The sequence below is a fragment of the Hemicordylus capensis genome, chromosome 3 (assembly GCF_027244095.1).
Source record: "Hemicordylus capensis ecotype Gifberg chromosome 3, rHemCap1.1.pri, whole genome shotgun sequence".
In the NCBI taxonomy this organism is placed as follows: domain Eukaryota; kingdom Metazoa; phylum Chordata; class Lepidosauria; order Squamata; family Cordylidae; genus Hemicordylus; species Hemicordylus capensis.
The window spans coordinates 455,687-480,523 of NC_069659.1; the positions used below are offsets into that span (position 1 = coordinate 455,687).

Here is a 24,837-nt window from a genome sequence, read left to right on the forward strand (position 1 = left end):
ACCTGGATAGCTTTAAGAAGAGTTTACATAAATTCATGGAGGAGAGGTCTATCAATGGCTACTAGTCAAAGGGCTACAGGCCACCTCCAGCCTCAAAGGCAGGATGCCTCTGAATACCAGTTTATTTTATTTATTTTTATTTTTATTGTTGCATTTATATACCGCCTTTCGTTATAAGACAACACCAAGGCGGTTTACAAAAGTTAAAACATACAATAAAAAGACAATAAAAATATTAAGCTAAAAAATATAAAAACAAACCAAATTTAAAATCTATAAAATACAAGCACAAAAACAATACAACAGGTAAAAACACACAGAAGCAGCAGTAAAAAGGATTATGTAAAAGCCTGGGTAAAAAGCCAAGTCTTTACAAGCTTTCTAAAAGCCGTGATGGAGTCCGAGGAACAAATGGCCACCGGGAGAGCATTCCAGAGTCTGGGGGCAGCAACAGAGAAGGCCCTGTCCCGAGTGCACGACAGCCGGGCCTCTCTCATTGTCGGCACCCGGAGCAGGGCCCCCTCAGATGTCCTCGTCAAGCGGGCAGCAACCCTTGGGAGCAGGCGGTCCCTCAAATACCCCAGGCCCAAACCGTTTAGGGCTTTAAAGGTCAAAACCAGCACCTTGAATTGGACCCGGAAACGAACCGGCAGCCAGTGCAACTCTTTCAAAATGGGGGTGATATGTTCCCAACGGGCAGCTCTGGATAACACTCTCGCTGCCGCGTTTTGCACTAGCTGCAGTTTCCGAATATCCTTCAAGGGCAGCCCCAAGTAGAGTGCTTTACAGTAATCCAGCCGCGACGTGACTAAGGCGTGGGTAACCGTGGCCAGATCTGCCGTCTCGAGAAAGGGACGCAGCTGGCGCAATAGCCGAAGCCGTGCAAAGGCACCCCTGGCCACCGCCTCCACCTGGGCTTCCAAAAGCAGAGCCAGGTCCAGTAGTACCCCCAAGTTGCATACTTGCTCCTTCAAGGAGAGTGCAACCCCATCCAGAACCGGTAAAATCTCCTCATCCCGATTGGCTCTCCTATTGACCAACGGTACCTCCGTCTTACCGGATTCAATTTCAGTTTGTTAGCCCACATCCAACCCATCACGGCCTCCAGCCCCCGATTCAGGACATCCACCGCCTCCCTAGGATCAGATGACAAGGAGAGATAGAGCTGAGTGTCATCCGCATATTGCTGACAACTCAGTCCAAATCCCCGGATGACCTCTCCCAGCGGCTTCATGTAGATGTTAAACAGCATGGGGGACAAGACCGATCCCTGCGGGACCCCACAGGCCAACGGCCACGGGGCCGAGCAGTAGTCCCCCAGCACCACCTTCTGAACCCTCCCCTCAAGAAAGGACCACAACCACTGCAACGCAGTGCCTCCGATTCCCATACTCGAGAGGCGGCCCAGAAGGATACCGTGGTCTATGGTATCGAACGCCGCCGAGAGGTCCAGCAGAACCAACAGGGATGCACTCCCCCTGTCTAGTTCCCGGCGTAGGTCATCCACTAGAGCGACCAAGGCAGTCTCAGTACCATACCCGGGGCGGAAGCCAGATTGAAAAGGGTCCAGATAATCCGTATCATCCAAGACCCTCTGCAGCTGGGACGCCACCACACGCTCCATTACCTTGCCCAAGAAGGGAAGGTTAGACACAGGTCTATAGTTGTCCAGGATGGAGGGATCAAGGGAGGGCTTTTTTAATAGTGGTCTTACCACCGCCTCCTTGAGGCACGATGGCATCCTGCCCTCCCTTAATGAAGCATTAACGATCACCTCCAGCCATCTGCCTGTCCCCTCCCTGGCAGCTTTTATTAGCCATGAAGGGCAAGGGTCAAGAGCGCACGAAGTCACCCGCACACTGCCCAGGATCTTGTCCACATCCTCAGGCCACACCAACTGAAAAGAATCCAACACAACGGGACCAGATGGTACCAAAGGCACGTCTGCCGGAACTGCCAAAACTCTGGAGTCCAGGTCAGCACGGATGCGAGCGACTTTATCTGCAAAGTGACAGGCAAACTGATCACAAAGAGCTGTAGATGACTCCTCCCCCATTGTCTGGGGGGATGTGTGAAACAAGGTTTTTACCACATGAAACAGCTCTGTTTGTCTACACTGAGCAGATGCAATGGAGGCGGAGAAAAAGCATTTCTTCGCCGCCCCCACCGCCACAGAGTATTCCCTAAAATGGGCTCTAGCCAGTGTTTGGTCAGATTCGTGACGACACTTCCTCCAGCATCGTTCCAGCCGTCGCCCAAGTTGCTTCATCGCCCTAAGCTCCGAGGAAAACCAAGGAGCAGATCGGGCTCCAGCAAGCAGGAGAGGGTGCTTGGGGGCAACCGTGTCAACAGCCCGGGCCATCTCTCCATTCCAGAGATCAACCAGGGCCTCGACAGGGTCACCAGCTCTGGACACTGGAAACTCCCCGAGGGCCGTCTGGAATCCAAGCGGATCCATAAGCCTCCGGGGGCGGACCATCCTAATCGGCCCACCACCCCTGCAGAGGGCAGACGGAGCAGTCAAACTAAACCCCACCAGATGATGATCTGTCCATGACAAGGGAGTGGTCTTAAATTCCCCCACCTCCAGATCATTTATTTCCTGGTCGGCAAAAACCAGATCCAGAGTGTGTCCCGCCACGTGGGTAGGGCCCGATACCAATTGAGACAGGCCCATGGTTGCCATGGTGGCCATGAAATCCTGAGCTGCACCCACTTGGGGGGGGCCTCAGCGTGGACATTGAAATCCCCCAAAACAATAAGCCTGGAGGAACCCAAGGCCACCTCCGAGACCACCCCCGCCAGCTCAGGTAGGGAGACTGAAGTGCAGCGGGGTGGTCGGTACACCAACAGAATCCCCAGCCTATCTCGGAGGCCCACCCTCAAGGACAAACACTCGAAATTCTGAGATTGCCTGACCGGGCACCTGGAAACGGGGAGAGTCTCTCGAAAGATGACTGCAACACCTCCTCCCCGACCCTCGAGGCGGGGCTGCTGCACGATCTGGAAACCTGGAGGACAAAGCTGAGAGAGACCAACCCCGCCCAGCGCATCCAACCAGGTCCCCGTCACACATACCAGGTCAGCATGTTCATCTACAATCAAATGATGGATGAGAGATGTTTTTGCATCGACTGACCTGGCATTCAGCAGCAGCACCCTAATCCTCGAGGGAGTGTTCTCAGAGCTCCCTGGGGTCAGAGGGTTGGGAGAAGGGCCGGAAGAAGGAACAGGTCTCAATTGCCTGGACCATTTGCCCCTGTAACGGCCTGCCCAACTCCCACCACCATACCTCCCTCTGCCCGCTACCCGTGATATTACTGCCCCCACTCCATCCCCACTTTTTCGCTCTCCCAGACACATCTCCCCAGACTAACCCACCACAGCTTCTTGGCTTAATAAAAACCAGAATCAGACTTATGCACTCTCTTGCTGGCTTCTTGGTTGCAGGAAGAAAGGTCTTCTGGGCTGCAAGGAGAAAGGTCTTCTGGGTCCCAGGCAGCTCGCCCCACGGCTGAGAGCCACAAGGATGAGAGCCCTTGTGCTCTCGCCCTTCGTCTCGCGCCAAGAGGCTCGCGCCCTTGGGCCAACCTCCCCTATATAGGAGCAGGGCCCAGCCACAGCAGCAGCAGCACAAGGAGATCCTACACACCTGAGGAAAGGTGGGGCAGAGGCAAAGACAGGACAGTCAGTGCCCCACCCAAGCTGTTCCCTTCTTTCTTCTTCCAGTTGCAGGGGAGTAACAGCAGGAGGGAGGGAATGCCTTCAACTCCTGCTTGTAGGCTTACATAAGAACATAAGAATAGCCCTGCTGGATCAGGCCCAAGGAGGCCCATCCAGTCCAGCATCCTGTTCCACACAGTGGCCCACCAGATGCCTCTGGGGAGCCCACAGGCAAGAGGGGAGGGCATGCCCTCTCTCCTGATGCTGTTGCTCCCTTGCAACTTGTATTGAGAAGCGCCATGCCTCTGAGGCTGCAGATGGTCCACAGCCACCAGACTAGGAGCCATTGATAGACCTGTCCTCCATGAATCTGTCTAAGCCCCTTTTAAAACCATCCAAGCTGGTGGCCATCACCACATCCCGTGGCAAGAATTCCATAGATTAATTATGCACTGTGTGAAAAAGCATTTCCTCTTGTCGGTCCTAAATTTCCCAACCTTCATTTTCATGGGGTGACCCCTGGTTCTAGTGTGGAGAGAGAGGGAAAAGAAATTCTCTCTGTCGATCCTCTCCACTCCATGCATAATTTCATACACTTCAATCATGTCGCCTCTTTTCCAAGGTAAAGAGCCTCAGATGCCACAGCCTAGCCTCGTAAGGAAGGTGCTCCTGGCCCCTGATCATCTTGGTTGCCCTCTTCTGCACCTTTTCCAGTTCTACAATGTCCTTCTTATGATATGGTGACCAAAGCTGTATGCAGTATTCCAGATGTGGACGCACAATAGATTTGTATAAAGGCATCATAATATTAGCACTTTTATTTTCAATCCCCTTCATAATAATCCCTAGCATGGAATTGGCCTTTTTCACAACTGTCGCGCACTGGGACGACACTTCCAATGAACTGTCCACCACAACCCCAAGATCTCTCTCCTGGTCAGTCACCAACAGCTCAGATCCCATCAGCGTATTTGTGAAGTTGTTGTTTTTTGCCCAAATGTGCATCACTTTACACTTGCTTACATTGAGCCGCATTTGCCATTTTGTGGTTCCACAGCCAGGTTTCCAGTGGCATCTGGTGGGCCACTGTGTGAAACAGGATGCTAGACTAGATGGGCTTTTTTGGGCCTGATCCAGCAGGGCTGTTCTTATGAACTTTGTACACAGTCTAGAGATGAATATATCAGGCGGTTCAGAAATATGATAAATAATAATGAATAAATATTGTCCAGGGCCGGAGCCACCATTGGGCCACTGGGTTCAAAGAACACAGGCCACCGACCAATCAGGGGCTGCATCTCACAGCCCCGACATGCCCCCCGCATTGCGGGGAGGCTAGTTTAGCTCCTGAGAGGGGGCTGCGTGGCCCCTTCGGGAGCTAAACAAAGGCTGGAGCTGTGTTCTCAGCGCCAGCCAGGAGCAGCTCTTCCCCGCAAAGGCAGCGCCAGCCTTCGTTTAACTGCCCGAGGGGCCGACGCAGGGGCGGGGTCAGTGGGGCTGCCGGTGGTCCCGCTCCGCTGTTGATATTGTCCACCACCCCACACAGCCAGATGCCTCGGATGGCTCCTTCAGTGGCAGCTGGCCCTGTTCACGACCCCAGTCCCCGTGGCAGGGCGGGGGCGGCCACTGCCTCCACAGAGAGGGGGAGCAGGTGCCTCCATGCCTTTCGGAAGTCCCCTGTTCCCACACGCACATGCTGCCCAAAAGCCAGGGGTCCAGCCTGAGGGGGGCAGCATCTGACATCTCCTTCTTGAGCTCTGTGCTTGCTGTGGGGTGCCAGAGGGCCGGACCAGGTGTGGAAAAGCAAGCCTGGCTGTGCCATGATCATGATGCCCCCCAACAGTGGCAATTGCCTCAGTGCGTTGCATGAGGAACAGGAGGCAGCTGCAGGTGGATACATAGGAACAGAGCAAGCGGCCATCTACTGAGTCAGACCCTTGGTCTATCTAGGTCAGTATTGTCTTCACAGACTGGCAGCAGCTTCTCCCAGGTTGCAGGCAGGAACCTCTCTCAGCCCTCGCTTGGAGAAGCCAGAGAGGGAACTTGGAACCTTCTTCTGCTCTTCCCAGAGCAGCTCCATCCCCTGAGGGGAAGATCTTGCAGTGCTGCTCACACATCAAGTCTCCCATTCAGATGCAACCAGGGCAGACCCTGCTTAGCTAAGGGGACAAGTCCTGCTTGCTACCACCAGACCAGCTCTCCTCCATAGCTGAGTAGTGGGAACTCTGAGAAGGGCCACAAGTCAGGAGACAATACCTCTGAGCATGTGAGGAACAGCTTTCCCTCCCTTTGCATAGACTAAAGGCCCACCAGCAGGCAGGCATAAAAGGGCAGGGCGCCGCAAGAAATGCCCCTGCCTGACCGCTCTCTTTACTGCAGAGCTGCGAAGATTAAGCAAACCAACCGGTTAAAAACCTTTGGATCGGTTACAGCCCTGCATCCCCCGCCCCCCCCCCCCCCCACTAACTGGGCAATGGTTTTTTTAAAGGAAATTATTTCGGTACCGAACTCCTTGCAAACTGGAGACCTCATTTCAGAAGAGGGCTCCCTTCTCCTCCCCGTACCGAAGGAATGCCTCTTCGCACAAGAAAGGAGGCATCCTCGAAGTACGACAGAAGAAGGCGCTGCTTTCGCCCTAAACCATCGCTTGGGCACCACCCCCACCCACCCCCCGGGTCAGGGAACGGACATTTAGGCCGCAGGCAGAGGGCCCCAGGCCCAGCCACCTTTGGGGGCCCTCCGGGAAAACGGGGCCTCTAAGCACGTGCGCAGCGGCCTTCCGGGCATGCCGCTCGGGGCCCGGGGCCCGGGCAGGCTGGCGGGCGTGCGGAGACGGCGCGCGCCCTCCTTGGGCAGGTCTCCCAGCGCAGCGACAGACCAGGTCCACGCCTTTGGGGGAGGGGGGCGGCTGGCGCGCGAACCTGAGGGGAGGGGGCGCGGCGCCGCCGCGGCCAAAGAAGAGCCGGGCGGGAGCGAGCAAGTGAGCCGCGGGAGCGGCGGCGGCGGCGGCGGCAGCGCGGATCGGGTTTCAGCGAACATCGGCTGCTCGCTCCATCCATTGCTGCCTCCCAGCCGAGCCCAAGGCGGACCATCCTCCGGCGGCGGCGCCCCCGCCACGGGGCTCCCCCGCGAGACGCCGCACCCCGCGCCGCGGCTGGAGCGCCAGGCGGATGGCCAGGAGGGAAGCCGCACGTAGGTGGCCGCCGCTGCGCCCCGTCGAGCCTCCTCGCTGCTGGCTTTGTCCCGCCGCCGCCGCGGACAGGGAAGAGGCGACCCCCGAGCCCAGCAGCGCGCGCGCGGGGGCCGCCGCCCAAGAGCCCGCTCCCCCGTCCACCCTGCAAGGGGGCGGGGGGGGCTGCACGGCGTGGCTGGCGGGGGCTCTGCGGAGGGGCGGGGGCGGCGGGGGGGGCGCCAGGCTCGCGCTTCACAGGCCAGGCCTGGACCCGCCTCGCCCGCTCGGCTCCCCCCGCGCCCGGCGCTGTGCAAATTGGAAGCAGCTGTGGCGACGCCGCGCCCCCTCCTGCCTGCCTCCCTGCCTCCCTGCCTCCCGCTGAGGTCACTCCGGCCCGAGGGGCGGCCACGGAGCCCCGAGCAGCCCCTCCCGGCGCCTTGCGGACAGCGGGGCCCCAAGAGCCGCTCCCTGGCTAGCTCGGGGACCCAGGCGGCCGCGCTTCCTTGTCTTCCTCTCGCTACGCGCCGCCGGGCTTTGGCGGTGATGGAGCCTCCGCCTCCGCCGCGTCCTCGCCGGCTGCGTGCGTGCACTCGCGGTCCGCTGCACGAGGGCTTCGGGCTGCCGATTCCCCAGAAGACAGGAGGGCAGCTGCGCTGGGTCAGCAGGGAAGAGGGCCGGCAGCCGTGCAGGAGGCGGTGGGACTCCCTGCCACTTGCAGCCTGGTGCTGGTCTCTCTGGAAGGGATCCGGGCGGGCGGGCGGGCGGGAGGGATCCCCTCAGTGAAGCTCGGCATCCTGAGGCTGGAGCAGGGGTCTCACCACTGGCGGGGATGGGGACGGGGGAGGCTCCCCAGGCAGCGAATGCCCTCGGAGCCTGCCCCAGTGGGGCCGGGCGCAGCCGCCGCTTTCCAGCGGAGCCAAGTCTGAGCTCAGGCCTCTCTGCAGACCGACGGAGAGCTGTGGCAGCGACTGCTGCTGCTACAGGGGCGTCCAGGAGCTGCCCCCCAGGCGCCCCCCCGCTCTCCAGGGAGAGGCGAGAGCCCCCGTTCTGCCGCCAGCAGCGGCCCAGCGCCGAAGCGAGGCTCCCCCCTCCCCCACAGCCCTGCAGTGAAAAGCCGCTTCGGCCGCGAGAGCGAGCGGTGGGGTTGCAGCCAAGGAGCTGGAGGGACTTGGAGCCAAGGAGCAGGAGACAAAGGCGGAGGGAGGGAGGGAGGGAACCGACGGGAGCAGCAGAAGCAGCAGCCGCCGAGACAAAGGGGGGCCTGGCCAGCTCTTCCTTTGCCTGCTGGCTCTCTCGCTCCCGCTCCTCCTCCGTGGCCCCCGGGAAGCCTTGGCAGGGCCATCTCTGAGACCGCCCTGGGCTCTCCGGGCAGTGGGGGCAGCTGGTGGCCGGCCGCCTGGGCACTGGCAGCTTGACGGGAGGGGGACTCTGCAGAACAGGCCCTGCGTCCCATGCAGGAGAGCCCTCCTCCTCCTCCTCCTCCTCCTCCTCCTCCTCCTCGGGAGGGACCCCTGACCCAGGCAAGGTCAGCCTTGAGAGACGCAAGGCCAGCTTCTTTGTCTCTCTGGGGGCGGGGGGGGGGGAGACCTGGAGAGGCCATGTGACATCTCCTCCCCATCAGGTGGGGAGGGAGCCCCTCTTCAGAATGCCACAGAACTCTTGCTCGAACCAGCCATCTGGGCCTGGCTCCTTTCGAGGAGGACTCCTTCTGGGCCACCCTCCAGAGCCTCTTTCCAGCCTGACCGTCCCATCCACCAGCTGCCCTCTGCTGCCGGCTGCACCCCCTCAGCCCCAGAGAGCCCTGCCAGAGGGGGCCGTTCTGGCCTGCAGGCTGCTCGGCTTCCTGTTCTTCCTCTGCGGTGGTTCCATTCCTGACCAGCTTTCTTGTTCACATTCCTTGCAGGATTAAGGCGCCTGCTCAGCAGACAGCGGCCACCCACCCACCCCCTGCTTTCCTCGGAGGAGCTCCCTGGAGTGGCCAGGCATGGCCCTGCTGGTGCTGGCCTTGGCGCTGGTGCTGGCGGGCCTGGCCAGTGGGCAGGGCTCAGCAGCAGTGCTGGGCACCCTCGACTTGCAGATCGATGAGGAGCAGCCGGCAGGCACCATCATTGGGGACATCAGTGCGGGTTTGCCTCCAGGCACTTCCGCCTACATGTACTTCATCTCTGCACAGGAGGACAGTGGGGTGGCTACTGACCTGGAGATTGATGAGAACACCGGTATCATCAAGACTGCCCGTGTGCTGGACCACGAGAGCCGTGGCCACTATAGCTTCATTGCCGTCACCCCTGAAGGGAACACAGTGCAGGTCAGTGTGCAGGTCAACGACATCAATGATCATGCCCCCACTTTCCCCAAGCCCCGAGCCTCCCTCCAGATCCCAGAACACACCCCGCTTGGTAGCCGCTTCCCCCTTGAAGCAGCCTTCGATGCAGACAGTGGCTTGCTCAACACCCAAGGATATGCCATCAAGGGGGCAAACGCCGGCCACACGTTCCAGCTGGACACACGTCGTGCGCCCGATGGAGTCCTCCACCCAGAGCTGGTGGTGGGCAGCCTCTTGGACCGGGAGATCCGTTCCACCTACACGCTGCTTCTGGAGGCCTATGATGGCGGGTCCCCACCCAGGAGCTCCCAGATGACCTTGGACGTCTCTGTCCAGGATGTCAACGACAACGCCCCAGCCTTCAACCAAAGCCGCTATCACACCCTCATCCCAGAGAACCTGCAGCCGGGCAGCAGCATCATGCAGGTCTTTGCCTGGGATGCCGACGAAGGGGACAACGGGGCAGTGGTGTACGAGATCAACCGCCGGCAGAGCGACCCGGAGCAGTACTTCACGATCGACGCCACCACAGGGGTGATCAAGCTCAACAAGGGGCTGGACTACGAGCTGCGGAAGGTGCATGAGCTGGTGGTCCAAGCTAGGGACCGGGCCGTGCACCCCGAGGTCTCGACCGCCTTTGTCACCATCCAGGTGCGTGACTACAATGACAACCAGCCCACCATGACCATCATCTTCCTCAGCGAGGATGGCTCCCCTCGCATCTCGGAGGGGGCCCAGCCTGGGCAGTTCGTGGCCCGCATCTCTGTCTCGGACCCTGACTACGGCGAGTACGCCAATATCAATGTCTCCTTGGAGGGCGGGGAAGGCAAATTTGCCCTCACCACCAAAGACAATATCATCTATCTAATCTGCGTTGACCAAATGCTGGACCGGGAGGAACGGGACTCCTATGAGTTGCGCGTGACGGCCACAGACTCGGGGACGCCACCACTCCGCGCCGAGTCAGCTTTTGTGCTCCAGGTGACGGACATAAATGACAACCCGCCCCTCTTTGACGCTCAGGAGTATGAGCAGACCGTCCCGGAGGTGGTCTATCCGGGCAGCTTCGTGCTGCAGGTGACGGCCCGGGACAAGGACCAAGGCCCGAATGGGGAGGTTCGCTATAGCATCCTGCATACCCGCCACACCCATTCCCATTGGTTTGCCATCGATGCTGCTACTGGCATTGTCACCACGGCCTCCTCTCTGGACTATGAGGTCGACTCCCAGCCTCAGCTGACTGTGCTGGCCACGGATAGAGGCAAGCCCAGCCTCTCCTCCACTGCTGTGGTTCACGTGACGCTGCAGGATGTCAATGACAATGAGCCCGTCTTTGACAGCAACTTCTACAATGTCTCCCTGAAGGAGAATGTGCCTCCTGGCACCTGCTTCCTCCAGGTGAGCACCTCGCGGGGGCGGGGGTGGGGAGGGGGCACAGAGCTGTCCATTGCAGAGCTTGGCTAGAGGAACCCTTTGGGGGAGAAGGGGGGGCGTGCCGTGCAGGCGTGCCCAGGTCCAGCCCACAGCCTCTCTCCCGGGAAAGGCTCTCAGTGGCAGAGCTGGAAAGGGGAGCCTCTGCTCATCAGAGGAGCGGGCAGCCCTGGGGGCTGCTGACCAGCAGGGGTGGGGGGCACCAGCCCCAAAGGGAGGCCTGTCAAAGACTCCCCTGGAGTCTCCTGCTCCGGGCGAGCTTGTCTGCTTTCCTCCAGGCCAGATGTGGTTGGTGCACACTTCTGGCTTGAGCGGCGCGTGTCTGCGGATGGAGAGCTCTGGCTCCAGAGGCCAAACCGGCTCTGGGCCTCGCTGGGGGACGGGATGGCCAAGATGATTGGCAGCTCACTGGCGGGGTGAGCAGCCTCGGATTCCTGCTGTCCCCAGGGCCAGACTGGGGGGCACTGAGAGGGCGGCGGAATGTATGTGGGGAGGGCGCTGGGAGTTGAGCCGAATAGTGGGTGCTTCTGGGGGGGAGTGGGGCGGGTGGGGCACTCCGGGAATATGCCCTGTTGCCGTGTGGGCCAGTCCGAGCCTGGCTGTCACCCAGCGCCGTCTCTCCTTCTGAGGCAGACCACGGGGCTCTCTGCTCCAGGCATGTCTTCTCTGGCTGGTAGCAGCAATCCAGGATCTTGGATAGAAGAGCGAAGGAGGCCCCCCGCCCCGCCCCGCCCCTGCTGCCCTCTGAGGCCTTCCACCTGGAGGTGCTGCCAGGGGTTGGGCCAGGCAGATCTAGGGCCCTTCCATTCACATGTGGTGCTCAGCTCCAGCAGCCAAAATGGTTTCCGGAAGTTTACAAAGTTGGCTTGAGGCTTGAGCAGAGGAATGCAGTACCGGCTTGCTTGCGTAGTTCCTTCGTACACCTCTTGGCTAACGTGACCCTCCTTGGGGTTTCCTGCGTTTTTTCCTTCAGCTTGTTCAGAATGTCCAAGTGTGTCTTTGTTGGGTACTGTTGTCCTCTGCTTCCTTTCCTTTTGCCTCCCAAGAGCTCACGGCCAGGGCCCCTGAGGGTGCCCTTTTTCGGACTCTGCCTGCAGCAGGAATCTCCTTATGGCGCTGCTGCTACTGCGGGTGGAGAGGACCTTCCCAGTTCCTTCTTGGTCCCACCACTGCAGCAGCAGCCTCCCCCAGTCCCCCCCCCAGTCCCCCCCACCAGAGAGGGGAAGATGGGGGTGCTTGTTGCACGAGAAGGGGTGGCCCTCCTGGGCCCAGCCTCTTTCTCTTTCTGGACCAGAGGCAGGGGGAGCACTTTAGGACAGGAAGGGGGCCGGATGCAGCCTTCACATAGTTCAGTTTTTAGCAACAGCATTAAAAAGCAAAAGGCTGAATGGTGGGTGTGGCTGTGAAAGAAAGGAGTCTCCCAGCTGCACTTGATCATGGGTTGCATGAGCCCTTGAGAAGCACACCAGGGGAGCGGCCTGCTGGAGAGGTGGGGGAAGAAAATAGCCGAAGACTCCACAAAGTTCTCCAGACAGCAAGCACCGCTGGGGCTGGCGGAGTGGATGGGTGGATGAAGGTGTTGACCTGGCTTTCGTGACTGAGCTCTGAGTGGGTTTGGATTGGCCCTGCTGTGCTCTCCTGAGTTTCCTCTGCAGCACCAAGAGAGCCATTGTGGTTTGTCAGAAGGCTGTCCGCCTCTCCCGCTTCCCATCCTGGTAGAGGTTGAGTTTCAGATGTTTATCCCCGGGGGTGGGAGCCTGTGATGGGTGACGGTTCTGGAGGGACCAACACTACTCAACGAGCTCCCGGTCCCTTGGCTATTGAAGGTGGCCTGGTGCGGTGCTGAGGACCTTGGACTTCCAGAACATCCCTATTGAGGCCACCTTGTTGGGGGGCAGCTCAGGATTTCATGGCTGCTGTGAGAACTATGGGACTGTCTCAGATTCTTGATGGGCCCCAGCTTACAGATACAGATGTGGTATTTTCTGCCATCAGACAAATGGAGGATGATCTGTGTAGGGAGGGGGAGTTTCCAACCTTCCCATTGTCTGCGGGTGAGGTTTAGATCCCCAGGACCCCAAACCTCCTGTAGCAGTGAGATGGTCATGGCCGGCCCCTTCAGGCAGATGGATCTGGATCTGGATGGCCCCATTTGTATTCGGTCCTATTTGTTCTGAAATGGCTGTACTGAGGAACCCTTGGAGATCAGTGGGGGTTCCATGTTGGAGCCCCTTCTTGTTGGCCTTGGCTTTAGTTGCCGCCGTGCACCCCCCCCGCCCCCCGCCGGCAAGATACAATAAAGTGCGCCTCTTATGACAGCAGGACCCCTTTGTGCTGGCCATTTTTATCTATTTGTCTATTTTATAGGCAAATATGCTTCACTTCCCCCACCCCCGAGGGAACTCAAAGGGGCCTAGAATAATATCATTAAAGTGACAGCAAACTAGAACCAGTTTCATTAACACAGAACCTTGGGGTGTAACACGCAGTGTGGGAGGCTTTCCACGTGCACGCCCTCTCCAGACTGCCGGGAAATGTAAAGCTGTCCAGGGCCACATTATGAAGGCGCTCTACGTGCTGTGGTCTCCTCTGCTGTAGCCAGTCCCACCTTCATCACTAGCACTGCCTTGGCTGCAGAGGAGGTAACACGGTGGCCTCCTCCGTCCTGGCTGGCTGCCACCTCCCCTCCAGCAGGGCTCCGACACCTTGGCGGCTGAAGGAGGAGTCCAGGCACTTCCCCTCGGACTGCTGCCACTGGCCCATGGTCTGGGGCCCTCTGCCCTCTTCTGCAGCCACTGACTGGGTGTGTGGGCAGCGGTGGCCGCTGCTGCTGCTTCTCCTCACCTTTGGGAAGTCCCTCTGCTTGCTGCCATCTCTGAGCCTAACAAATGTCCTTTGGGTCTAGAAAACCCAGCCCAGAAATTTAGGAGACCGGCAGATAAAATTACAAGACTTGGTGGCAAACGTTGTGAGGGGGGAGAAAAAAGGGCAACTGGACTTGTCTTTATCTCCTTTGCAAGGAATTTACTTAGAACGGAAAGAGTGCTGCCCAGGACAAATGAAGATTTCATTAGATAATTCTGCCTCTGAATGTCCTAGTCTTCTACTACTATTGCTACAGATATTTATATATCGCTCTTCAACCAAAGTTCTCAAAGCGGTCTACACAGAAAAATAAATAATACATAAATAAAATGGTCCCCTGTCCCCAGTGGGCTCACAATCTAAAAACAAACCTAAGGCAGACACCAGCCACAGCCACTGATCCCAACGTCTTGTGCAAGGCTCTACTCGTGTGCAAAATGCTGGCATTATGCAGTCATCGCTGCCCTGAATGGATGCAATGTTGCTCGAGCTGCCTGCATGAGAGCCAAGAGGCTTTAAAATGCTTTACCTGTGGCTGTCCTGCATTGAGCAAAGGATTGGACTAGATGATCTCCAGGATCCCTTCCAACTCTATATTCTGTGTGGATGGTATTGGTTGCCAGTTGGATGCTTGCAGGCCTGTAGCCAGCCTAAATAAATAAAATAAAATAAAATAATAATAATAATAATAATACCACCTAATAATAATAAATACTAATACCACTTATATGTGGTATTATTATTTATTACCACCTAAATAATAATACCACCTGGTGAGGGCCAGGTGGTACTATTTTGGCTTCTGTTGTTTTTAGGTCCTGGGTGTTTCAGATGTGTCTTGATTTGTCTGGGGATGGGGAGACGGGGCATGTCCACTGACTATGGGGTGGCTATTCCGGTGGTGGTGGGGGGGAATAGAAGGTGAACCACACCCCCCATTGAGATCACCAGGAGAGGTTTGTCTGCAGCTGGGTGGCTACTCGGGGACCGGCCTTCTCCATTGCTGCCCTGAGGCTTTGGAATGTGCTCCCTGCTGAAATAAGAGCCTCCCCATCTCTGACAACTTTCAAAAAGGCAGTCAAGACACATTTGTTCAGCCAGGCTTTTAATTAGATACTGTTTTAATAGTCTGATGATTTTTAATAGTTTTAACGTTTTAGATTTTAAATTGTTGTAATGTTTTAACCATTTTATTTGTTGCTTTTATGGTTTTGTTGTAAACTGCCCAGAGACTTGCGTTTTGGGCGGTATACAAATACGTTAAATAGAAATAAACTAGCCTACCCACACAGAGCCATCTGTGAGCTATTTGGGGCCAGCTGTTCCCCCCTCCCTCTTGCCCCACTTTCCCTCCCCCTCCCGCCTGCCCCACTCTCTCTTTCCCACTCACCCCCTTTCCCGTCTCTCCGCGGCTTCCCTGCCGCTTTCTCGTCTCGCCGCCGGCCGTCACGCCACCGCCTCCCGCCCCTGGTGGCCAGGCCGGGCTTTGCTGCCGCCGCCGCCTCCTCCCCCTTACCCGGGACGGCCTGGTGCCGCCACCTCAGGCCGTTTTGCGGCCCACCGCCACCATCCTCCACCTTTTTTTTTTTGCCCTGAACTCTCGCCCAACGCCAGGAACTCTCGCGAGAGTTCCGCCGCCAAATCCTGGGCACTCACGCCAGCTAAGAGAATTAAATAGGTAGGTAGGTAGGTAGGTAGGTAGGTAGGTAGGTAGTCTGGGGTGGAAGGAGATCACAAAAGTGGGGGTGGTCCAGGTTTTATGCCTTTTAAAAACAATTTGCAGCCTGGGGCACTTATACTGAAGTGAAGTAGTGCAGAAGTCAGCAGAAACTGCAATTTTCTAAATCAATGTCTTTAATAAATTCTGTGAGAATCTACTTGGTTAAAACAGTAAGTGGGTTTCCTTAAGCACTTTCAACAGGTGTATGTTTATTGTTTATAACAAATACAAATCCACATAAACTGTAAACTGTTTTCATTAAGTAACCACAACAGGAATACTTTGAGTTTATAACAAATATGTTTTGCCTCCCTTGCTCACCTGCAACTTGCATGCAGTGAATAGCATATTGCCTCTGAAATAAGCTCAAAAACGTTCCTGAAGAAATATGCCCATTTCACATACCACAAATTCAGAGGCCAAGGGAAAGGACAGTCAGAGCAAAAGTAAACCATAGATCTGAATTTCACACACAGCAAGGCCATCAGAAGGAATTCATGGCAGCGAGAACAGTAATTAATCATTTCTTATTTTTATAATGCTTTTTAGCAACATGTTTCCAAAGTGGTTTAAACAGCGGAGACATTACAATCATATTTACAAAAACGTAAAAATTACTTACACATTCCAATGCAGAACAGAACAAATCAGAAACCTTAGTTGCAGAAAAGATGGGTTTCAAAAGCTGTAGACGCTTTTCACCCAGTCTAAAAGCATGGCTGCTTGCTGTGATCAAGGGTGAGGGTGAGGGTGAGGGTGAGGGTGAGGGTGAGAGGCCAGATAACCTGGGCAGCCAGCTAAGGACGCCAAATGCCCTCCAGCAGCCTGGGCACAAAGTTCTTGGGGGGTAAATTTCAGACAGATACAACTTTATGCTTTGCCTCACGGAGAGGAAAGAGATGCAAAACCTTGAGTGATCAGCCAATACTCCGCCACAGTAAAGAAGAGGGGGACAGACGGGGAGATACTTGTAAACGGCTGCAAAACAACCTGCCTTAGGTAAGTTGCAGGTTTATACAGCGATTGGCCCAGAAGAGCTTCAGGCCAGGTCTCTAGTTGCAGACTGAGGCTTGAGGGACAGAGATATTTGAGGGGGGTTGCAATTGCCGGGGGTGGGGGTGGGAGGTAAGCCCAGGCATGTCGCTATAGTTGAGTGAATGGCTTCAAAGAACGCCAGCTCCACCCTTCCCTGTTTTCTTCATCATCTCCCTCACGCCAATGGGCCGCTGTGGAGCGCCTAGCTACGTCCCCGGCCGGACACCCCTGGACACTCCCCCTGGCCACAGGCCGAGGCCCTTGTAAGAGGGAACGGCCGCTTTTTTTGAAGCCCCGTCATCGCTTCAGTTGCTCCGACGCCTCCCTGTGTCTCCTCCAGTGAGCAGACCAGACTGGGACTTGGGCCCATCCCGCGGCTCGGTGGTGGGGGTGGAACTAACCACAGCCCAGGAGACCAGATCGCATCCATGTTGCATGTCTCTTTATGGGGTTTGCCCTTAACAGACACAATTTGGGTGCTTGTGTGAACATGGGGATCAACTTTCTTTAAACCAACGAGGGCTTTTGTTGTTCTTGCTGTTGATGGAATTTGATTACATTTTGAGATGCCTACAACTTTGATCAGACGAAACTGAAACTAAGAAACCCAATAGAGGGGAAAAGGAAGAAATATTATGATCAATAAGGAATGACATGATTCAGAAGGGTAAGAATTCACATGAAACTTATCATTTGTCATTGAGTGGCTAATTTACTGAGCGAAAATTTAAAAATAAATCAGTGGACCAGTCTAATTCAAACAGCACAAACTTATTGCTGCCACCATGGACTACCAACCTTGTTCCCTGTAACAGGGATTTCTAAGTGTGGTTGACTACAGCTCCCATAGTCCCCAGCTGTAATGGCCTTTGGCCGTGGATGATGGGATTTGTTGTCAACAGCATCTCGGAATCCTTGTTGCTGGAAGAATTGACTACCACCATAACTATTTTGAGCTAGCTGACCTGGTACAGAGCATCTGCACCCCTAGTTTTCCCTGTCTCTCCTCCCTTCATCCCCAGTTCGTTCTCCCCCCATTTGTTCTCCCTTGGGGGTCAGCCTTCTCCTCCCTGCCCGGAAGCCGCCCGGACAGCCTGGCCTCTGGTTCGCCGTTGCTACCATCACCGCCTGCTTCCTCACCCGCCTCCTCCACTGTCCCCCACCCGGCTTTGCCCCCCTTCCACCATTTAGGTTACTTTTAAAATTCTTTATTTCATAGAAAACAAACCAGTGGGCCAATCTACTTCACACGGCACACAATCAGTTCTGTCACTTTGGGCTATAACCGTGACAATTTTGATAACTTTCTGCCAAGCAATCCACAACTTATATTTTGAAGGAGACTGGCCTTTGCTGTCACTCTGGCAATTGCCAATCATACATATTAGATGCTGCCAGTCAGAGGACTCTCCCAGATGGCAAGGAACAGCGTTTTGCAGAAAGCTTGCAAGTAAATGGAAGGTGACTAACGCAGTATCCACTCACTCTTCTGTTGGCTTTTCCAGTAGAATCTCCTGTGCAGCTCACACGGCCAGCAAGGACCTCGCACAATTTGCATGGCGCCATCTGCTGGCCAGCTCTCATTTTCTGTGACTAACCCCTCACTTTTCAATACTGCTTTGCTGACAAATAGAAGGGCTAATTGCAGGAAACAAGGACTGGCCAGAAAATGGCACTGCAGAAATAACACACGGTCCCCATTGGCCATGTGATTTGCTTGTGAGATCCTGCCGGGGAAGCCAGTGGGAATCTGCAAGAGTGTGTGGATGCTGAGCAAGCGCCCCCCCCCTTTACTCCGCATCTCTTTTCAAAGCACTGCTTATTGCCACCTGAGAAACCCAGAGACTCACCACTGGCTGCTGCCCTTAGAATGGCTCTGCCTCTGACAGGCAGTAGCACTCCAGGAAAGAACAACAGCGGCGAATATTTATATACCTCTTTTTCACAAAAGTTTCCAAAGTGGTTTACATAGATAGATAGATAAGAGGGCTCCCTGTCCCCAAAAGGCTCACACTCTAAAAAGAAACATTAGACAGACACCAGCAACCGTCACTGGAGGGATGCTGTGCAGGGGGTGGAGAAGGCCAGTTACTCTCCCTCATGCTCAGTGAAGAGAATCACCACGTTAAAAAGGTGCCTCTTTGCCCAGTTAGCAGGGGAGCAAAACCCGTGAGAAGTTCCTGAAGGATAAGAATATGTATGTGGCGTTTGAAGGAGACTGCTTTGGAAAAAAAATTGCACATGCTGTAACGAACTTCCTTCTCTGAATAATTTACTTGGTTAGTTTTGCATCTGTTCCAGGTACTTTTAAAATCATCCTCTGTAAGTTTTTGTTGAATATTTTCCAAATTGTCAAATGAATTCTCAGAGCTGACAATTGACAGGGAAAATGGTCTATCCTGCTCTTAAGGCTCCTGATTAAAATTGCTCCCCTGAAACTGCTATTTGCCCTGTGGGGTAAAATGCACAGGTATCTTATATGACAGGCCAGCCCAAACTTCACAGAGTCAAGAAGGGAGAAAATATGTTGAAAGGAGCAACTCCCTAACAGTCATTTCAGTTGACAAACAAGATGGGGAAAATATGAGGAGCCTTTCCCCCCTCCTTTTTTGGGGGGGGACCATCCCCCCCCCATAGATCTCTACTGCCAGAGAGGGAAATGCTCATACTCCAGGCCATCCCGGGGACATTCCTGCCATGTGATGTGCATCATGGAGGGCCCAGGAAGGCTGCATGGAAACGCCTGCTGAGTCCCAACCGGTTGCTCAGTGGGGTTCTGCCAGGGCCTGTGGCTGAGGGCCGGCCTCTTCACTGTCCTCCCAGTCACACACCCAGAGACTCTTTCTCCCTCCAGACTCCAGTCGCTCACCTGCTGCCTGCCGGGGGGGGGGCAGCCCCAGGATTCACTGAGCATGTCCCTGCTGAGCAGGTGCCTCAACTGGCCTTATCACCGCTATAGGCGACAATGGGCCAATTAATCACATTTTAAATAAAAAAACTTCTAACACTAGGGTAAAACACAAACTAGATATTCCCCTTGATCTAACACAAAAACAGTTTCCCAAAAAGCAGAGTACGAATGAAGAAGTTGCCCAATAAAATCCAACAATCGCAAAGCCTATGGCGGGGTGTGTGGGTGTGTGAGAGAGAGACCAAACAATGGTCCAGCTGCAGGAGTCACTCATTAAGCTTCACACTCCTGAAAATGAGCCATTTCTTATCCTTTCTAGCTCCAGACTGGCATGGGTCCTCCTCCTCCTCCTCCTCCTCCTCCTCCTCCTCCTCCAACCCAGCTTGCTGACACTGCCAGGTTTTAAAATCAACCCACTGAGCTCTTTTCTCACCATCAGCCATTGCACCGGGGGCCGCCTCCCTCTTGCTGGTGATCATGGCCGGAGGCGGCGGCGGCTGCCGCCCTCCCCTAAGAAGCAGGAGACCTTCAAGGGAGCCCGAGGGAGCTCCCTGGAGAGCGGCTGAGCATTTCCAAAGCCCCCAGGAGCAGAGGCACCCTCGGCCTTGCACCTCGAGGAGGAGGAGGAGGGGGAGGGGGGGAATCCCACAAGTCAGGGGTGCCCACGGAAAGGCGGCTCCCACTTCCACCTCCCTTGCAACGCAGCATTGTTGGCAAAAGAGGCTTTCCTTCTGGGGTAAAGAGCAGCGGTGGGGGTGGGGGGGTCCTCACCCCCCTGCTTAGTTTGTGCCAGCTGCTGCTTAGGAAGCAGGGGGGGCCTGGGCCAGGGGGAGGGAGGCATAACGCGTTACTTGTCCACGCCAGCGCTCAGTCCAAACAAGCCAGTGGCCCAGCTGACCACGGAGGGGCTCTCCAGCCTGTTCTGGGATGAGGTTGCTCATCCCCTTCTTCCTCAAGTGTCAGACCTCGCTGCTCTTCCTCTGGACCCCTCGGGGGACCTCCTCACCCCTTTGCATCACCCAGAAGCAGCTTGGGGGGGGTGGGCCACGGTATCCCCTGCTGGGCGGAGGAGGGCCTTGCTGCAGTGCCAGCCTCACCTGATGGCATTTCACTGGCTAGCGCATCACAAGGGCCAACCCTATCCCCGAACCAACCCACAGTCCCAAAACTATCATAAGACAACTGTCAGTGCAGATCTTCGTTCTTAAACAATAATGCCACAATTAGCTGTCAAGATTTTTGAGGAAACGTACTTTATTTGCAGTCAAAGGGAATGAGGCAGCCATGGAGGCGATGTCTGGCTGATGGTCACCCAGCAGACCACCCACGGCCATAGCCTGTCACCTCCTGCCTGGGTCTTGCAGGAGAAAAGGCCCCCAAATCTGCCTCCTCAGATTGACCCACCAGTCGTGTGGCACATCTTCTACCTGGTTCCCGGTGACTCATGCTCCAGAGCATCTAGGGGGAATCCCTGCCCCACGTTGTGCATCACGGCGGGGCTGCTCTGGCAGGCTGCGTGGAAGCGCCTCTTGATTCCCAACAGGTTGCTAAGTGGAGCTCTGCTAAAAGCACCGTGTGCCAGCTGCCGGCGGTGGGTTTCTAGTGGCAGCACCCTCCCACCGGCAAGCGCAGAGCCTTTGCCTTTCCTCCTGCTGGCTCCTCACTTGCTCCTCTGTGCTCTCTCGCTCGCTCCCCCCCCCCTTTCTCCTCTCCAGCTTCTGGCTCCTCCCTCTAGTTGACTGTGTGGACGGGCACTTCCCCTGCTTTCCCCAGAGGGCTTCGTTTCCTCTGGCTCTGTTTTATTTCATGGATGGTTTTGCCTAGGCAGGGCGTTGGATTCCAACGCTCCAAATGGCAGGGATTTGCATGCATAGTCACTGCCCAGTTAGGATCATGACTGCCCCTGAGCCCCTCCTGACTTGGCCAGGATTTGCTGTTTTCCTTCCAAGATGGGCATCGGCTTGCAGTGCCCCAATGCATCCTGAGGGCTGCGTCGTCCAAGGCGGTGTGCGCAGGGACCTGTGCTGGGCAAGGCTGCCAGGGAAGGAAGAAGAGCAGCCCAGGCAGGGGTGGTTTGGGACCCATAGGGTCAAATGGTCCCCTCGGTCCTCCCATCCCTTGATCTTCAGCATGCAGCCTCTCGAAATCAGCCCTGGAGCGGAATCAGAGATCATATCTCTCCCTTACGCCTCCCCCCCCCCGCCCCGCCCCACCGCCTTTTCTTCAGACACCCCCTTTTTTCTGTTCCGCCAGATCTGGTCTCTGTGCTTTCTGCCTCGACTGGGAGCAGCCCCCATCCCTGCAGAGGCCGGTGCTCTCTGCGCTTCCTCTCTTCCTGGTCTGCTGCTCTCCTCCTCTGGCTCCTGGCCAGTCCTGGAGCTCTTCCCACCCTCCTGGACAAGGTCTGCTCACTGGCCCCAGTTGGTGCGTGGACTCCTTCCCGCCCCTCTGGGGCCTCCAGCTTCCCCGTGAGACACACACACGGGTGCCCAGGGGGCCCACCTGGAGCTCCTGCCCTTTCAGGCTGTGCCTGGTTTGCCGCTTTCGCTGCTGGAATCGCCCACTACCTGCCCAGCGGGTGCTGCATCCCTCGACCTGGGACACCAGCCGTCTCCTCTCCCCCTCCCCTCTTTAGAAGGTCTCTGCAGAACAGCCTCCCCACGCATGTGGGCATGCCCCATGTGCAGTGTAGGGGCCCTGCCCACCCCACCTGATCCAGCCCTCCCAGTTCCTGACCCATAGTGCTCATTCCCCAACCGGGGCGCTGATCCACTCACTGAGTGTTTCCAGAACAGCCACAGGTTGTGTTGATGGGCTTCCCTTTGAAAGGGATCCTGTCTGCACAGACAGTCTCTGGGCTCGCGACATTCCAGCCCACATTCACCCCGTGGCACCCTCTGAACTGAAAAGTGGTGGCCCTCTTGGACTCTCAGCTCCGTGCCGGCAGGGATCAGCCCTCAGGTCGGTATCCGCCCGCCACGTGTGGCAGAAGTGTCTTCCAGCCGCAGCCTCTGGGCTCCCCTTCCGGGTGCGCCCATCTGGCATGCCCTCTCCCCAGCAGAGGTGCAAGGTGCTGTCGCTGTTCCCCGCACTGAGCCGGGGTTGGACTGCAAGGCCTCCGGGGCCAAAGTCCGGCGGCTTCATGCCACCCCCCCGGTTGCCAGGAGAGCTGTGCCCCTTGGTGTCCGGCCCTGGGTGGTGTCGCTGTCAGGGGCTGCCGGTGGACACGTCTGATCTGCAGCTGAGCCTGCAGCGGGCGTCGTGGCGGCTCCGTCCTGAGCACTTCTTGGGGGACTGCGGTGTCACGAGTGCCACCACAGCACGGCTGTGTTTTGCCCCAACACTGGGCGGGGGGGTGTAGCAAGCAGGCCCTCCCAGCTGTGGGCCAGTGTCCTGGGCTGCTGCTTGGCCGCGTTTGCCTCGCCTGGGCCTTCTGCGGGCAGCGCTGGGGAGTGGAGGGCCTCCCACCAGCAGTGCACTTGCCTGGCCCGGGCCTGCTCGGGAGAGACGTGTGGCTGCTGCGCTGCCGTCGGCTTCCCAAGGGGGCCTTGCTCCCCTGACCCGACCCGTGCAGGCCGGCTGCTGGGCCAGCAGCCGAGGAGTGGGAAGCCAGCGTCTCCTGAAATAGCCTTGCCCGCCACTTCTGTGCCGCTGCTGCTGCCGCCGCCGCTTTTAGCCACTTTTAGCCGCTCAGCAGCAGCAGCGGTGCCAGGGCCCAGGCGGGCAGCAAGACGACATGCCTGGCAGGGAGCGTGCGTGGGATCAGTGGCCACACTGGCGCCAGCACGCCCACCCTTCCTGGGCTGAACCCAAGCCAGATGTGGAGCTGTGGCTTTGCACACATCTGTCGAGCGGGGCCTCCTGGGCAGCCTGCCATGCGGGGCCTGTCAGCTGGGCTGGGCGGGCAGGCAGGCAGGCGGTGTGGGAAACGGCTCGGGAGGAAGGCCTTGCCTGCGCTGGGCTGCGGCTCTTTCTGGTGCGGGGTGGGGGGAGGCATTCCTCACCCCCCCCACCACACCAGCTGTAACTGGGATTCAAGTATGGGGAGCGGAATGGCCCCTCTTCCTCCCTCCCTTGGTGTCTCCCCTGGGCTGGCTGCCTCCGACTGTGATCTCCCGAGGAACTGCCGCCTGCCGGGACTGCCAGGGGCGGGGCAGCATCCCCCGGCGAGCGGCCTCCCCTGCCCCCGGCCCCCCTTAGGAGCCAGCTGGGAGACCCAGGCAGCAAGGCGCTGGCCTCCTTTGCAGGACTGTTGTGAGGCCCAGCGGGTGGAAGGGGCTGGGGCTCAGCCCTGGGCTCCTTGCGCTGGAGGAGGAGTGGCAGGGAAGCCCCCGGGTCTGGGGGGGGGCTGTCTCCTGCCCTCCCTCGGAGCGCTGTGCAGCCGGGTGGGCCACGGAGGTCTCTCCGCTGCTGGAGGCGGCAGCCCTGGCAGTTCTGGGTCGCAGGCAGCCTTGGGGAGGGACGGGGGGGGGCTGCCTCAGCCTGGCGTCAGCACTTTGCTGGGAGGAAACCTGAGAGCGCTTTGCGGATGGCTAGCTAGCCGCAGCGCCCTCCATTATGCATGAGCTCCCTCCGTCCCAGCCAGGAAGAGGCCTGGCACCTCCCTGCCTCCGCTGGAGGAGTCGGCCCCTCCGGCCTCACCGCGGCCCTCTCACCTCCCCCCCCCCCCCGCAAGCCACATTCCCAGCCAGCCACAAACGGCAACAAAGGTCTTGGAAGGCCCAATGCAGACAGCAGCATTCTAGACCTCATGGTTTACAGAAGGCTGGCCGTGCCTGCGGGGGGAGCACGGGGGGGGGCCTTTGGGCAGACGGGGGGGGGGGCTCTCCTGCCCTCCTGGCTCATGCGCTTCCATCCTGCCAGGGCCGGGGGGGGGAGCAGAAAGGGGTGCTCGGAACAGGCCAGTTGCCTTCCAGAAGCCAGCCCCAGAGAGGCTGTGACCCCCCCTCCTCCTGCAAAGGGGGGCACTGGCCGATAGCCAGGGAGAGGCCGAGCTCTGCAGGAGGGCCGGAGCTGAGCAGCCCTGCATGGATCGAGTTGTGTTTGGTTGGCGTTCACGCCCCTCTCCTGCTCTTCCTCCAAGCCAGGAGTCCAGCTCCATGGGGTGACCCCTGGCTCAAGTGTGGCGAGAGCAAGAGAAGAACTTGAACTCTGCCCAACCCATAGAATTGTGTGAGCCTCTTTTTCCCTGTCCCGCCTTAGTTCCCTTTTGTTCTAAACTCAGCCCCCGATGTCGCCACCCTAACCCTTGTCAGGAAGGTGCTCCTGGCCCCGGACCCTCCAGGGGTCGCATCTCTCCGGACCTGGCCGTGGTGCTTGCGTGTGTCTCCTGGAGGAATCCCCCAGTGTGCTGTGCTGAGCGCGAGGTGCCTTGTGGGATTCATGGTCCTGGCTTTCTGGAAGTGGGTCCTTCGTGTGGGAGCCTGGATGGCGCTCCCACCAACATCCTGAACAGTCGTGTGTGTGTGTGTGTGTGTGTGTGTGTGTGTGTGTGTGTGTGTGTGTGAAAAACAAAGCCTTCCCTCCGCTAGCCCAGTTGCGTGAATGATCTCTTCTCAGTGTGGCTAAATTCTGTGCTGCAGCCTTCAAAGTCAGGCAAGAGTTGATATTCTTTATAACAACCATTTTAAGGAGTACAGTTTTTCTACTTAGATTAAGTGTTTTGATGGTTAGTACACAATGCAGATTTTTAAGGCAATGAGTAGTATTTATAT

At 57.2% G+C, this 24,837-nt stretch overlaps 1 protein-coding gene across 4 annotated transcripts in view; it reads left to right on the top strand.

The window, feature by feature from the left end:
• The first annotated feature begins 6,444 nt into the window (after window positions 1–6,444).
• DCHS1 (dachsous cadherin-related 1) overlaps window positions 6,445–24,837 on the top strand; it is a 46,802-nt gene continuing 28,409 nt past the window's right edge. Inside the window, exons 1-2 of one of the 4 annotated variants that reach the window (XM_053307677.1) lie at window positions 6,445–6,544; window positions 8,739–10,559. In XM_053307677.1, the coding sequence (XP_053163652.1) occupies window positions 8,820–10,559 (1,740 nt within the window). In that variant the 5' untranslated portion in view covers window positions 6,445–6,544; window positions 8,739–8,819. Of the gene's footprint in view, window positions 6,545–6,634; window positions 6,856–7,199; window positions 7,558–8,738; window positions 10,560–24,837 lie in introns of those variants that run through there. The other 3 variants (XM_053307674.1, XM_053307676.1, XM_053307675.1) reach the window with 3 other exon arrangements.